This window comes from Pelophylax lessonae, assembly GCF_965119305.1.
Source record: "Pelophylax lessonae genome assembly, contig: HAP1_SCAFFOLD_354, whole genome shotgun sequence".
In the NCBI taxonomy this organism is placed as follows: domain Eukaryota; kingdom Metazoa; phylum Chordata; class Amphibia; order Anura; family Ranidae; genus Pelophylax; species Pelophylax lessonae.
The window spans coordinates 52,377-66,694 of record NW_028119990.1 but is presented as its reverse complement, the minus strand read 5'-3'; the positions used below and the strand labels follow the sequence as shown (position 1 = coordinate 66,694).

General features: G+C 43.6%; 5 protein-coding genes across 5 annotated transcripts; 2 read left to right on the top strand and 3 right to left on the bottom strand.

Moving 5' to 3' along the window:
• Window positions 1–4,882: 4,882 nt before the first annotated feature.
• LOC309543800 (histone H2B 1.1) lies at window positions 4,883–5,263 on the bottom strand (the record flags this gene model as incomplete). The annotated part of the gene is made up of 1 exon (XM_082276237.1): window positions 4,883–5,263. The coding sequence occupies one exon, from the start codon at window positions 5,261–5,263 to the stop codon at window positions 4,883–4,885; it is 381 nt and encodes a 126-aa protein (XP_082132363.1).
• A 324-nt stretch (window positions 5,264–5,587) lies between these two features.
• LOC309543799 (histone H2A type 1-like) lies at window positions 5,588–5,980 on the top strand (the record flags this gene model as incomplete). Its single annotated transcript, XM_082276236.1, has 1 exon — window positions 5,588–5,980. The coding sequence occupies one exon, from the start codon at window positions 5,588–5,590 to the stop codon at window positions 5,978–5,980; it is 393 nt and encodes a 130-aa protein (XP_082132362.1).
• Window positions 5,981–7,402: 1,422 nt separating this feature from the next.
• LOC309543802 (histone H4) lies at window positions 7,403–7,714 on the bottom strand (the record flags this gene model as incomplete). The annotated part of the gene is made up of 1 exon (XM_082276239.1): window positions 7,403–7,714. One exon carries the CDS (start codon window positions 7,712–7,714, stop codon window positions 7,403–7,405), a length of 312 nt encoding a protein of 103 aa, XP_082132365.1.
• Window positions 7,715–10,676: 2,962 nt separating this feature from the next.
• Window positions 10,677–11,095, top strand: LOC309543797 (histone H3.2; the record flags this gene model as incomplete). The annotated part of the gene is made up of 1 exon (XM_082276234.1): window positions 10,677–11,095. Exon 1 carries the CDS (start codon window positions 10,685–10,687, stop codon window positions 11,093–11,095), a length of 411 nt encoding a protein of 136 aa, XP_082132360.1. The 5' UTR covers window positions 10,677–10,684.
• Window positions 11,096–13,034: 1,939 nt separating this feature from the next.
• LOC309543809 (histone H1B-like) lies at window positions 13,035–13,679 on the bottom strand (the record flags this gene model as incomplete). The annotated part of the gene is made up of 1 exon (XM_082276245.1): window positions 13,035–13,679. One exon carries the CDS (start codon window positions 13,677–13,679, stop codon window positions 13,035–13,037), a length of 645 nt encoding a protein of 214 aa, XP_082132371.1.
• Window positions 13,680–14,318: the final 639 nt, after the last annotated feature.

The following is a 14,318-nucleotide window of genomic DNA, read 5'->3' as shown; positions in this document are numbered from 1 at the left end:
GGTCTATCACACCAGTTCTACAAATAATTGGCTAGGGAGTTTGTCACTGTGTGTAGTATTGCTGCAGCAATGCTCAGTCAGCACACCTGTCACAATGCTGCACAGTGCACAATACTACTACTAATCCACTATAATATGCTTTCTACAAAGTATATTATACTGTAGATTAACCCCCTCCCCCACCCCCTTTTTAGTGCACTGCACAGCAATACCAAAAAAATTGCAGCCCTTTAAATGACTGTTGTGGACATTAACAGAGCAATTTGTGTCACTGCTGACGATCTCTAACTGCCCCTACAGCACAGACTGGATACCTGCCCCCAATACTAAAGAGACTGTAATAGACCCTATACCGACATTGCAGCACTTTAAATGACTTTTGTGGACATTAACAGAGCGATTTGTGTCACTGCAGATGACAATCTCTAATTGCCCCTACAGCACAGACTGGATAACATGTCCCTATACTGAAGAAAGACTGGACCTATACCGATATACCAGCCCTGAAAAGGACTATTGTGGACATTAACATAGCAATTTGTGTGACTGCAGCCAATCTCTAACTACCCCTAAAGCAACCCCTGGATACCTGTCCCTAACCTGAAAAGAGACTGTAGAAGGCCTATACGGAAATACCAGCCCTGAAAAGGACTTTTGTGGATCTTCACAGTGCTATATGTGTCTAGCAAACTCTCACTGATGAGCACAGCAGACCTCTCCCTACAGGTCTATTTATAGGGTAGGGGGACTGTCCATGTGCTGAAATGTTTCAATTGGCTGTCCTGTTCCACCTGACGGCTGTGTCATGGGTCAAAGTTCTCCCCAATGTAAACTAATATGGCCGTTGCAAACGACGCCATGTGTTTGCAAATTTGTCGGGTAGCGAACAAGCAAAATTTGCCGTGAACCGACCGCCGGGCGAACCGCAAGGCCATCTCTATTAAGTGGTTAATGTTAGCAGCAATATACTGTTTGAACCAATAATGTGTTAGTTTATAGACAATATATGAGCAGCAAACACCACTTGTTGAAGATTTCATTGCTTGGTGGGTGAACCTTCTCGAAAGGGGCAAACTTGATCTTTGGACACATTTGTGTGTTTGTGTGTGTGTGTGTGTGGGGGGGGGGGGGTTATTTTTGTATAATTTTCAGGTCATTAATCTCTTTTCTTGTGCTTTTCAGGGGTTTTATTGCTCTAGTTGACTAAATTCAAATGTCCATATTTACTCTGTAACACTTAAAACCCTAACTAAAAAACAAACAAAAAAAAAAAAAAACATAAATTATAATACATTTAAAAAAGAGCACTTTTTATTTTTTTATTTTCCCAGCCTTGTTCCCAGAGACTTTAATGACGTTCGTTGTTCAGCTCCGAAGTTATGTGATGTTCGGAAGTTATGGAACGATGGGGGGGTCCAGGATTGGAGATTATATGTAACTTCACCAATAAATGAGCTAAACATTTCAGTGAAACAATTTTCTACTTCTAACTTATATAAAGGACTGTTATCCGAGGTGATATTATTGTAATCAGATTTGTATGTAGCTGATACTTTGTACATATTTTTGTCATTTACATATCAGGCAGCTCATTGATTTAGCTATGTACAATGATCTGTTGCTTATTCATTAAATAGATACAGATAGACAAAGATTTGACTGGGCTGACCGAGTAGATACAATGTTTCGTTTTTCTTGCTTCTATTCCCCATTGTGTTGCGAGTTAAAAGCTCCACGATCTTCCCAAATACAAAGTAACAAATTTATGGCGGGAGATTGTTGAGAATCTGTTATTGTAACAATGTTTGAGTGAGGCATAAAAGTTTAGTAACCTCTGCCACCTTGTGGTCATTCCAGGTACAACACCTCGGTGTGTGCAGTACAAGGAGATGAATAGGAAATGGCTAGAAAGTGGAGATGATCTCCGCAAAAAAATATAGAATATATAGAAATAAATTATTATGACTATTATATATTTATTGAAGCCTCACAAACATGTCACCCACATCTCTGTACAAAGAGCCGGACATACGCAGCATTTATTCCTATTCTTAAATAAGGATATATTTTATTAATGTGATAAATTGTATTATTACTGTCAGATGAAGTGCACTCTAAAGGCAAACACTTTGTCTTCTTATCGCACTCAGACTTGTAATGCAGGTGAATAGTAATGAGGGGAAATGTGATCACAGGACATCATTCTCTCATCTCTTTTCATTCCAATCTTTTCTATGCTGATCGTCTACTCACCGCTAAACTCCTCCAACCAAAACCATGCACACCTACATAGAGCTCCAATGTCAGAACACATTGTACTCCATATTTCCAGAAATTATTTCCCCAATTTGCTATTAATAGACCACGCCTATGATGGCTCCGAGTTGCTATATTTAAATCTCCCGCCATAATTCTACTGGCCGTTAGGAAGATTCAGCCGCATTATACCGCTAAAGCCGACATTGTAGAAGTTCTATTCATAGATCTGTTCATCTTCCTCCAAAATGACGTCACTTGTGTCGGTTTTCAGCTTTCAAATATTTTCTCCAAAGCGGTAAAATCCTCGAATATTACTGCCACAAGCCCGCCAAGTAAACCCAATCATTTTTTTTTTTTTTTTTTTAATTACCAAACCCAACGGATCTTCTCAGAGTCACCCACTTCTATCTAAGAAGGAGCCGGACATACATGTGTGGGAGATCTGATTGTATAATTAGACACCGAAAATTGTGATCCGGGTGGGGGGACAATGTGCTATAATGACACCTGTCCGTCCTAACAGCAATTAAGTTTTTTTTTTTATATGATTTTAAAGTCTAATATAACACATTGAATTGATGTGAGTTTAGATAAGCAGGTGATCTCCTTGGTGTCCATTGCCCTCCATCCTTTAGATTAGACACATTGTTGGGATATGGGACCCATAATCCAATGATAAGGTGCAGAGAACCGTTTGATGGATCAGTAGATGACTCCGGGGTGACATAGTCGGAGCTCAGCACTAACTGCAATACATTTTGCTGTTTTTAAACATATTTGTGATGATCTAATAGAGACAACATTGATTGATTTTTCTTCCACCTATTCTGGAGCTGTTGTAGGGTCAGGAAAATTCGCATTACCCTAATTCTATTTTTCACATTATATGGGGGAGGGGGTGGGACTACAACAATAAATAGAAGACTTTACTTGCACAAGTAATAGAAATGAAGGAAACAGTGAATTGTACAGAAATCCTCTCTTCATCCATTCCCTGTTCATATTTGGCGCTATTCTTCCTTTACTGCGGTTTCCTCGTTCTTCCTTGGAGATTACACAGAAAACATTCATCTGTCACACATCATAACAATTTCATATTTATACAATATTACTGTAAAAAAAAAAAAAAAAAAAAAGGCCTGCATTCTTGCTTATAAGAAAAAGCTGACCTGATGGAAGACTGATGGAAGGGGCGGGGTCACAGCCATTCAATACTCTGCAGAGAATTTCACTTACTTAGACACATTGTTAACATTTTTCTGATATCTAGTTACAAAAACTGTGTTTATTGATTATTTGTATATATTTATCTGGCAGTGTTGTGATTACTACAGATTTTTACCAGCCCTTTCACTTTTCCTTTATTTTAGGATGTAGGGGGGAAATCCGTAACGGCTACATGTCATGTCTGAAAAATGAAACATTAATTATCGGCCAGTTCCCCGATCATATACAGATCTGATAATGAAACATGTAATACTTTATTTCCAATCACATAGAAAGGTAGAGATCTATGAGAGAAGTAATCTCACTATCATGTTCTGTATGTAGCAGTGTGTGTGTGTGTGTGTGTGTGTGGGGGGGGGGGGGGGGTAGGGATTCTGCATTTTGAACATATGGAAATGTTTTACATTATTCAATAATCTTTCATTTCTATTTCTGTTTATTCCATATTAATCGAATCTGCCTGAAAATAAAGTGTTAAAGATATTTATCGGATAAATATCTCCTCTGATGATCTCAGTGTGGGATTTGGTGTTATAATGGGGTTGATTATTTCTCTGTAACGTTTTCACAATTCAGGCGGGAAATTTGAAAATAGCTATTTCAGATCTGAGCCAATCAGAACTGTGAGCGGTTTCATTATCAGTCTTATTTAGGCAGCGATGTCTTTATGAGGAATCCAAAGAATTTTATTAGGAGATTTATCTCCGTTTTCAGCCTAGAAAATATTTGTTCCGTAGACTTCTCATAGTTCTCTATAACAAACATCCAATAACAGAGCAACTTCTGTATTCTGATGTGCAAAATCAAACCTTAAAACAGAACAATAATATTTCTACATATATATTTCCTGGAATTGAAGGGACTGTCCGGGAAAGAGTGATATTTTCTATGAATAATTGTCAGTGTCGGATTAGCCGATCTGAGATGACTGAGCAGATATAATGTTTCACTTTTCTTGCTTCTATCCCCCATTGTGTTGCGGAATAAAAGCTTCACGATCTTCCCAGATAAAGGAACAATGTAAGGCGGGAGATTGCGGAGAATCTCTCATTGTAACAATGCAGCAGAGGTGATTAGAGCAGTTGGGTGTGTGCAGTACAAGGCGAGGAATAGGAAATGTATACAGCCAGAAAGGGGAGACGATCTCTGCAATAAAGAAGGATGAGATTAGAAGGTTTTATTCATTCCCCTTCCAGTCTGACCGACCTACTTCTCATCTCAAGATTATTAATGATGCTATTTTGAGTTCATTTTAAATTATCCGAAGAGCTAAAACTTGTAAAAGTAATAAATTGTACGATACATAAAAATTGTATGACAGCTCGGTTGTGTAGTATGTGGGTGGCTCTTAGAAGAGCCTTTGTGTGTTGTTGGGGTGATGGATGGGGGAGGGGTATTACTTGGCGCTGGTGTACTTGGTGACGGCCTTGGTGCCCTCGGAGACGGCGTGCTTGGCCAGCTCTCCGGGCAGGAGGAGGCGGACAGCGGTCTGTATCTCCCGGGAGGTGATGGTGGAGCGCTTGTTGTAATGAGCCAGGCGGGAAGCTTCGCCGGCGATGCGCTCGAAGATGTCATTGACGAAGGAGTTCATGATGCTCATGGCCTTGGAGGAGATGCCGGTGTCGGGGTGGACCTGCTTGAGCACCTTGTAGACGTAGATGGCATAACTCTCCTTCCTGCTCTTCCTCCGCTTCTTGCCGTCCTTCTTCTGGCTCTTGGTCACGGCTTTCTTGGAGCCCTTCTTGGGCGCAGGGGCGGACTTGGCTGGTTCAGGCATGATAAGGGATAAGAATGTTTTCTCCGCTCTGAGAAGATAAAGTGTACTGGCGCTGCCCTCATGTGCTGCTTATATAGGCTGTCCTATGCAAATGAGCTGCCTTCCTCCTCACTCTTCTATTGGAAGACATGGTCATGTGATGGGGAGTGACGTCATGCTTTCCTTCCTCGTTTACCGATTGGTCTAGATGCAAACCTAGAGAGCATTGGCTGGCTTCAAACGTGGCCAATCATAGAGCGAGACGTCATATCATTCAAAGTATAACAGGAAAGGGAGCGGCTGCAGCCATTCATATCTCTTTGAGAACTCCAATATCACAGAGACATGTCTGGCCGCGGCAAACAAGGAGGAAAGGTTCGGGCTAAGGCCAAGACCCGATCATCCCGGGCTGGTCTGCAGTTCCCAGTCGGTCGTGTTCACCGTCTGCTCAGGAAGGGTAACTATGCCGAGCGGGTTGGGGCCGGAGCTCCCGTTTATCTGGCCGCCGTCCTCGAGTATCTCACCGCTGAGATCCTCGAGCTGGCCGGTAACGCCGCCCGCGACAACAAGAAGACCCGCATCATCCCCCGACACCTCCAGCTGGCAGTCCGCAACGACGAGGAGCTCAACAAGCTGCTCGGGGGCGTCACCATTGCCCAGGGAGGAGTCCTACCCAACATCCAGGCCGTGCTGCTGCCCAAGAAGACCGAGAGCCACAAGGCCGCCAAGACCAAGTAATCACCACCGGTTCATCCACGTCACCCAACACAACGGCTCTTTTCAGAGCCACCCACCCATCCATACATAGAGCTGCATACATCTACATTGTTATTCGGAGATCTAATTGTAACAATGAAAGATTGCATTTATTTTCCAGGTAGGAAATAAAATACTTACTATGACTAGAAGGTGTGATTCCCCATGGGGGGGAACAATGTCTTAGGATGACACGTGGCAGTAATAAGAAATGATGATAGATGTTTATATTGGAACGCTTTCAGTGTCCCTTTTTATAGAGCAATGTCCTCTCATTACAGGGACTCCTCTTCATTCTCCTCCATCCTTTACTTCTCATCATCACAAATCATTCTAGAAATAACAATCCCCCCCCCCCCCCCCTCCTTCACTCTCACCGCAACACAAATATACATTGTCATGTCATCTCTCATGGAATCTCACAGTTCTGATTGCTGCAATCTTCATGTTTCCCGCCACAATTCTCTTTACACTTCCCATCTACCATCAGGATAATACAGCAGCTTCTATTGTGGAACATTCATCAACGGTCCCTTTATTTCACAACGATAATCCATACATTGATAAACGTCCGTTTTGTTGTTTGATACTTCAGAGTCCGCCCTGCTGTAGAGATGATTAGAAAGTCACTGAACACGTGACCTCTACTCTGAGAAAGGAGAGGGAGCGCACACTTTCTTTGTACTCATAGGAAAGACATTAGTGGCTGGCTGTGGGATCTCCCACAACTCTGATTGGCCAATATTTCAAATTTCACCCGCCTGAATTGTGTAAATCGTTACACAAAAATCCATTTCTTTTATACCGCCAAATCCGACCCTGAATACTGAGATCAGCAGAGGAGAACTTTGATTGGAAAAACATCAACACTTTAATTTCAATCAGATTAGAGAGGGGTGACCGGATTATTACTGACCAAAAAATGTCCTTTATTGCAAGTGCTCGGAATCCACCGCTATACACAGAACACGACAGTCACATGACTTCTACCTTTCTTTATGATGAGAAAATAGAGTAATGATCATCTAGAAATGTCACTGAGCGATATTTATTGTCCCCTTATCACACCCCGAATTTTTCTATAAAGAAATGTGAGGTGACTGGGAATAATGCCTAAGAAAGGGGTTTATCGGTGTCTCAACAAGCTAGCTGAAAAATAATAAAAGTGATCTAACGATATTGTAAGCGGAGAGAATATAAACACTAGATCGCTTCGATCTGTTGTATTCCAAGTAAAATAAAGTTGTACAATCGGATTAATATGTGTTTAGCTAAAAAGCTTTCATTCCGACGTGATAAAAGTTGATCTAAGAGAAATAAATGGTTACAGCTCTTTGTAGGAGAAGGTGGGTGGCCCTGAGAAGGACCTTTGTTGGGGTGAAGTGGGTCGGTGGATGTTGGGGTTTAGCCTCCGAATCCGTAGAGAGTGCGGCCCTGGCGTTTGAGCGCATAGACGACATCCATGGCGGTGACGGTCTTCCTCTTGGCGTGCTCGGTGTAGGTGACGGCATCGCGGATGACATTCTCTAGGAAGACTTTGAGCACTCCGCGGGTCTCCTCATAGATGAGACCGGAGATGCGCTTGACACCCCCTCTGCGGGCCAAACGTCGGATGGCGGGTTTGGTGATGCCCTGGATGTTGTCCCGGAGCACCTTCCTGTGGCGCTTAGCGCCTCCTTTCCCCAGACCCTTTCCTCCTTTACCGCGACCAGACATCTCCAAGCTCTTCGTGTATCAGACGAATGTGAAGTAAAAGCACCCAGCCTCGCTTTATATGCAGCATATGCGGACCTGATGGAGAATAAGGGGGAGGGGTTGGAGGAGGGCGCGTCCAGACGTCACAATAAGTCCGCCTCTCTGTGCTCTCAATCATCCAATCCTCAGCAGTTCCGTGATTTGAATTTCCCGCTCGATGATGCTCTTTGTTCAATAGAAAGAACAACATTTCACTCCTTTTGGGTGACCATTGGATGTTACCTGATCATCATTACTGGTGAGGTCATGTCTCTGACGTCACCCAGGATCCTCCAAATAAATGTCCTCACTACATACTCAGACATCGGAATATTCACATTCAGTGAATAAAATATAATAGTATCCTAATATAAAAAAAGAATATATAAAATAATATATTATGAAGTACATAGAAATCGCAAAAATACCATAAAATGCAGCATTTGTAACACCCCCACCCCACCCAAAACGAGACATAATACCTCCCAGCTTTTAGTAGAGTGCAGATCTCCTAGATAAATGACCCCAACCGGAAAAAAGAAAGAAGAATACCAGAGATGTGAGCGCACTCAAATGTCCATACAACTGCCCTCCCCCTTTTTTTTCCATCAATATGGAAACTAAAATTCTTCTAGCCACCCCAACATTTAGACAATGGTCTTATGAAGAATTATCAGTTTTCCAATATTTTCTAGAAATCCATTTCCTTCCCAATAATTATCACAATCGTTTAGCCGACTTTTTATTACATATTTTGACCAGAGAAGACTTCATAGACCATTAACGCTTCCTGCATATAAAGTTCTCCCCTCAATCCATCCTCCTGTTTATAACAGATGTTCTAACACCTTCCACTGGTGACCTTCCTATCCAGATTACTATATAAAGTCCCCACAATGAACGCTCGGCTCTGGGTTCCTTCCGGTCATACACTGCACGGATAGATTGTGACATCTAGAACCCTTTGCTGATCTCTCACAAGTCATGTTCCCCCAGAGTCCTGGAACAGATGAGATGTCACACAATGTATTATGTCTCCAGAATCCCGGATCTCTCATCATCTTCTATTAGAATGGGATAGGACCCTGCACAGCTGCTGCACATAACCAGAGGGGTACAAACCAATTCTATCCCTCAGTGCTCATACACCAACCAATCTCACCACATCATTGCACTGTATCAGTTAATGTGTTATTCTGCAGCAATACACCCTGGATCAAACATGCCCCATTCTCAGCAATCAGATCTTTTAGCCTACTTGTTTAATTAGAGGTGTACCACTGTATAGACAAATTGATCATTCATTACAGATCGATCTTAGATCCACATAAGATGATAGACAGATAGATAGATAGATAGATAGATAGATAGATAGATAGATAGATAGATAGATAGATAGATAGATAGATAGATAGATAGATAGATAGATAGATAGATAGATAGATAGATAGATAGACCGAAAATCTATCTATCTATGTGTGAAAGGTGCAGTAGCGGCACACCTATTATAATTATTACACAGGGATTTGATTGAAAGGGGAATTCAGCAATAGGTGTTAGGATTTAATACTGATCCACATGGGACATCTAGAAATAATGATCGCACCGAGCGATCCCTCATCTGCCGACTTCTAAAGGTTTTATCTGACACAAAAAAAAACATGCAAAATAATCCGATAAATTTTGCAGTCTGGATGCCATTTCCTCAGATCTTCAGCTATGAATTGTAATTCTGTTATCAAACTGCACACACTTATCCGTTTTATTCTGTTCCTATGGATTCGGAAAGGAAGCCATGAAATTACATTGTATCTCTTCACAGATCCCCGCACGGAAGTCATTCCTCTTTTTACCAGCAGGTGTCAGTGTTTCTCCTCCATAGAGAATACATTGGAGCAGTTTAGTTCAATTTCATTCAAATGGATCTGATAGAAAACTTCCTGAGCGCTGATCCATCTGGAAACAATGACACCGACTGATCCCAGATCTGCCCGGAGCAGGGAGGGCAATGCTGGGGGGACGATTCATTGTCTGCTCAGAGATCTGTCCCTCCATGTTAGTACAGAATTGTGCTGGATGGAATAAGCTGTGCAAGTCAACTTTCTACTTGTTATTCACTAAGAACGGAATAATCAGATCAGTGAGATCGGAGGAGGATTTTCTGTCATCTCATTTACTGTATTATGGAGAAAAACTGTCCAATCTCAGATCTTCTAATTCTTACACCGATTAGGAATCTCCGATCTTTTTTTATTTTATATCATATTTCTGATGAATATTTTCTCATTTGGCAGGAAGGAAAACTGATAGAAAGGATCCTCAGCCATTCAATACTCCGAAGAGAATTTCATTTACTTTGTAACTAGAAACCAGCAACATGTTTACAATGTTTCTAAGAGGGGACAGATCTGCTTCTTCAGACATGAAATATTTGTGTTATTGATTCATTGTACATATCTGGCAGTGCCATGATTTCTACCAGTCATTTCACTTTTTTCTTATTCTAGTTTTAATATGAGGAAATCTATAACTGCTACATGTCTGATAGAGGTCAGTTCCATGATCCTACACAGATCTGATAATGAAACATGGAATCCTTTATTTCCCATCATATAGAAAGGTAGAGATCTACCGCCAGTCCATTCTCACAGTCTATGATTCCTAAATCTATAAAGATATGTCTGATGAATGTTTTCTCTTTTTGAGAATAGAGATCGCTTGTATGATGTAAAGTAACTCCCCTCCCCCATCCCACACAAAGATGGTGACTCTACTTACAAAGATAACGTGCAGATTTTGGCGGGCATTTTAAAAATGCCGCTTTTTTTAAGAAAACCAATCATTGAAAGGCGTGTGAGTTACTTGTCCAATCGGAAGGCAGTGCTGTGTATAAATGGCTCCGCAGAGCGGCAATGCCTCACATTCACTGTTCCAGCAGAGAGTTGAGTAAAGATGGCGAGAACCAAGCAGACCGCCCGGAAGTCCACCGGAGGGAAAGCTCCCCGCAAGCAGCTGGCCACCAAAGCCGCCCGCAAGAGCGCCCCGGCCACCGGCGGAGTCAAGAAGCCTCACCGCTACAGGCCCGGCACCGTGGCTCTCCGAGAGATCCGCCGCTACCAGAAATCCACCGAGCTGCTCATCCGCAAGCTGCCCTTCCAGCGCCTCGTCCGAGAGATCGCCCAGGACTTCAAGACCGACCTGCGCTTCCAGAGCTCCGCCGTCATGGCTCTGCAAGAGGCTTCAGAGGCTTATCTCGTCGGACTCTTCGAGGACACCAACCTCTGCGCCATCCACGCCAAGAGAGTCACCATCATGCCCAAAGACATACAGCTGGCACGCCGCATCCGCGGAGAGAGGGCATAGAAGGGGAGGGCACCACCACTTCTACTACTACTCCCATCATCCCAACACAAAGGCTCTTTTCAGAGCCACCACATCCTCCTATATACAGAGCTCTATATATATATATATACTACCTCATCACACCGACTACATGCTGGAAAATACCGGCTACTACATTCCTATACATTCCCCGGGATCACCTTCACCACATCTTTCTTTTCTCTCCCTTCTCTGCGCTCCGAAGCTCAGTGTGGAAGTAAAGCTCACCTCTAATATAATTACACAGAAAACATTCACATTTCTCATCTAGAAGGGACATCCTTTCTCTTGCCGATTTATTGTAATAAATACAATGGAACTCATCTGTAACACAATTAACACTTCCTCTATATCTTCCCTAATAGATACAATGTTACAATATTTAACGGTAAAACACACTTTCCTAGGAACAGATTAAACAATCTTTGTCTCTTTGGTTCCCATTCTCTCAGGAGACACATAGTTGCATTTTCTAGAAACGTAATAATTTCTTATTTCAAACAATGGAATCGATTTCGAGTCATTAGGAATCGTGCTTAGAGAGCTGATGACCAATCAGCCCATTTAATTTGTGGGGGGAGGGGGGTAAACCTTACACAGTCCACATGGAGATGTCACTATGGGGATCAGGAGGGATTTTCCTCTATCTCCCCTCCCCCCATACTAGAACTGTGTCATCACAGATCACACATGGACACATTACAGGGAAGAATACATCCGGGATTGGAGAGGAAAACAATTCATCTGTATGGAGATTCATTTTCCTGCCCATCCCTCACTCAGCACTATTGTGTACGGATATGAGGATAGGGGGGGGATTACGAGCAGTAGTTTCTCTTTACTTATTATCGCACGACGCCCATGTTGGGGGTTCCACTGTTACTGCAAATATTTTAAACCATTAAAATATTGGCAGGCAATTGAATATAAATTATATATATCAGCCAATAGGAGCTTTTAGGTAATCATACAGATTTATCTTCTCAAAAAGTTATAACATTCTCAACACAGGAGACTTCCTAATCATTGTAAGATGAGCGGAGGATGAGATCTCCCGATCATTAGAATGATTCTCCTTTAAACTTTTACATACTAAAACAAGTGAATGATCTAGAAGAGGAAATATTGATCAGCGCCCATCTCTGATGTCTGTGTGCTATTAGATGTGTAGAAGAGATGCGGAGCACTGTGTGCCGTGGGTGTAGGTAGGTATGTGTGGCTCTGTTAGGATGATGTGGGTGTAGGTAGTTATGTGTGGCTCAGTTAGGAGGAGGTGGGTGTAGGTAGGTATGTGTGGCTCTGTTAGGATGATGTGGGTGTAGGTAGGTATGTGTGGCTCTGTTAGGAGGAGGTGGGTGTAGGTAGGTATGTGTGGCTCAGTTAGGAGGAGGTGGGTGTAGGTAGGTATGTGTGGCTCTGTTAGGAGGAGGTGGGTGTAGGTAGGTATGTGTGGCTCTGTTAGGAGGAGGTGGGTGTAGGTAGGTATGTGTGGCTCAGTTAGGAGGAGGTGGGTGTAGGTAGGTATGTGTGGCTCTGTTAGGAGGAGGTGGGTGTAGGTAGGTATGTGTGGCTCTGTTAGGATGAGGTGGGTGTAGGTAGGTATGTGTGGCTCTGTTAGGAGGAGGTGGGTGTAGGTAGGTATGTGTGGCTCAGTTAGGAGGAGGTGGGTGTAGGTAGGTATGTGTGGCTCAGTTAGGAGGAGGTGGGTGTAGGTAGGTATGTGTAGCTCTGTTAGGAGGAGGTGGGTGTAGGTAGGTATGTGTGGCTCTGTTAGGAGGAGGTGGGTGTAGGTAGGTATGTGTGGCTCTGTTAGGAGGAGGTGGGTGTAGGTAGGTATGTGTAGCTCTGTTAGGAGGAGGTGGGTGGCTCTGAGAAGAGCCTTTGGGGGGTGTAGATGAAGGAGGCCTCCGGCTGCTTGGATTTATTTCTTCTTCGGAGCGGCCTTCTTGGGCTTGGCTGCTGCCTTGGGTTTGGCCGCCTTCTTAGCCGGACTCTTGGCGGCTTTTTTGGGCTTGGGTGCAGCTTTGGGCTTCTTGGGGCTCTTTGTCACCTTCTTGGCAGCTGCAGCCTTTGCCGGTTTCTTGGGGCTCTTGGCCGACTTCTTGGGGGATTTTACTGCCTTCTTGGGGGACTTGGCCGCCGGTTTCTTAGGGGACTTGGCTGGCTTTTTGGCCGCAGCTGATGGCTTCTTTTTGGGGGCTTTCTTGGCCTTGTCGCCCTCTTGCTGCTTCTTGTTGATCTTGAAGGATCCAGAGGCTCCATGTCCTTTCACCTGGACGAGGCTCCCCTTAGTCACCAGCGCCCTGATGGCGACCTTGAGGCGGTTGTTGTTCTTCTCCACATCGTATCCTGAGGCGGCCAGGAGCTTCTTGAGGGCGGCCAGGGAGACCCCGCTGCGCTCCTTGGAAGCGGCCACGGCTGTGACGATGAGATCGGACACGCTGGGACCGGACGGCTTCTTGCTGCCTTTCTTCCCTCCTCCGGCTGCCGCCTTCTTAGTCGCCTTCTTCTTGGCGGCGGGCTCCGCTGGAGGAGCGGCGGCTGGGGCGCTCTCAGTCTCAGACATGATTCTAGAAAGTCTATTGGACAGATAAACTTCCCCACTCACCTCTTCTGGGATTATATAGTTAAACGTCCTGCACTGCTATTGGTCGGTACACAACAATCCTCCTGCTCTGCTATTGGTTACACATCAGACACGCCCACTCAGTATCATGGAGTAGTTGGAGAATCTTCTCTCTCTTGTTGTGTTTCCCCAGTAGATAGAAAACCGACTTTTATGTGAAATAGAACGCTGTCCGATCTTCATCGGGGACCCGATCTGCTCACTGGACTGTCACTTATCGGGGGTCACTTACAGCTGCCAGGAGCTGCTGAGGAGGCTGAACACAGAGGCTGCAAACACCTCCATCCTCCTGAGTGTGTGTCCCATTCTTCCTTCTATCTTCTTTTCTACACAAATTCTACACAGAAAACAATCTTCTCACATCTCCCTCTAGAATGATCTTCACATTAGATGAGTAAAGAGTGACCACCAGGAAACATTTCCCTCTAATACAGAACTCTGCTCATTTATAGCTGAGTAGAAGGAGCCTGGAAGAAAAACATCAGCCGGTGACATGAGATCCTTGTGTGATGTGATGGGAGAGATTGTTATACATACAAATGTCTCAGCTGATTACACAATGTCATGTTTAATATACAA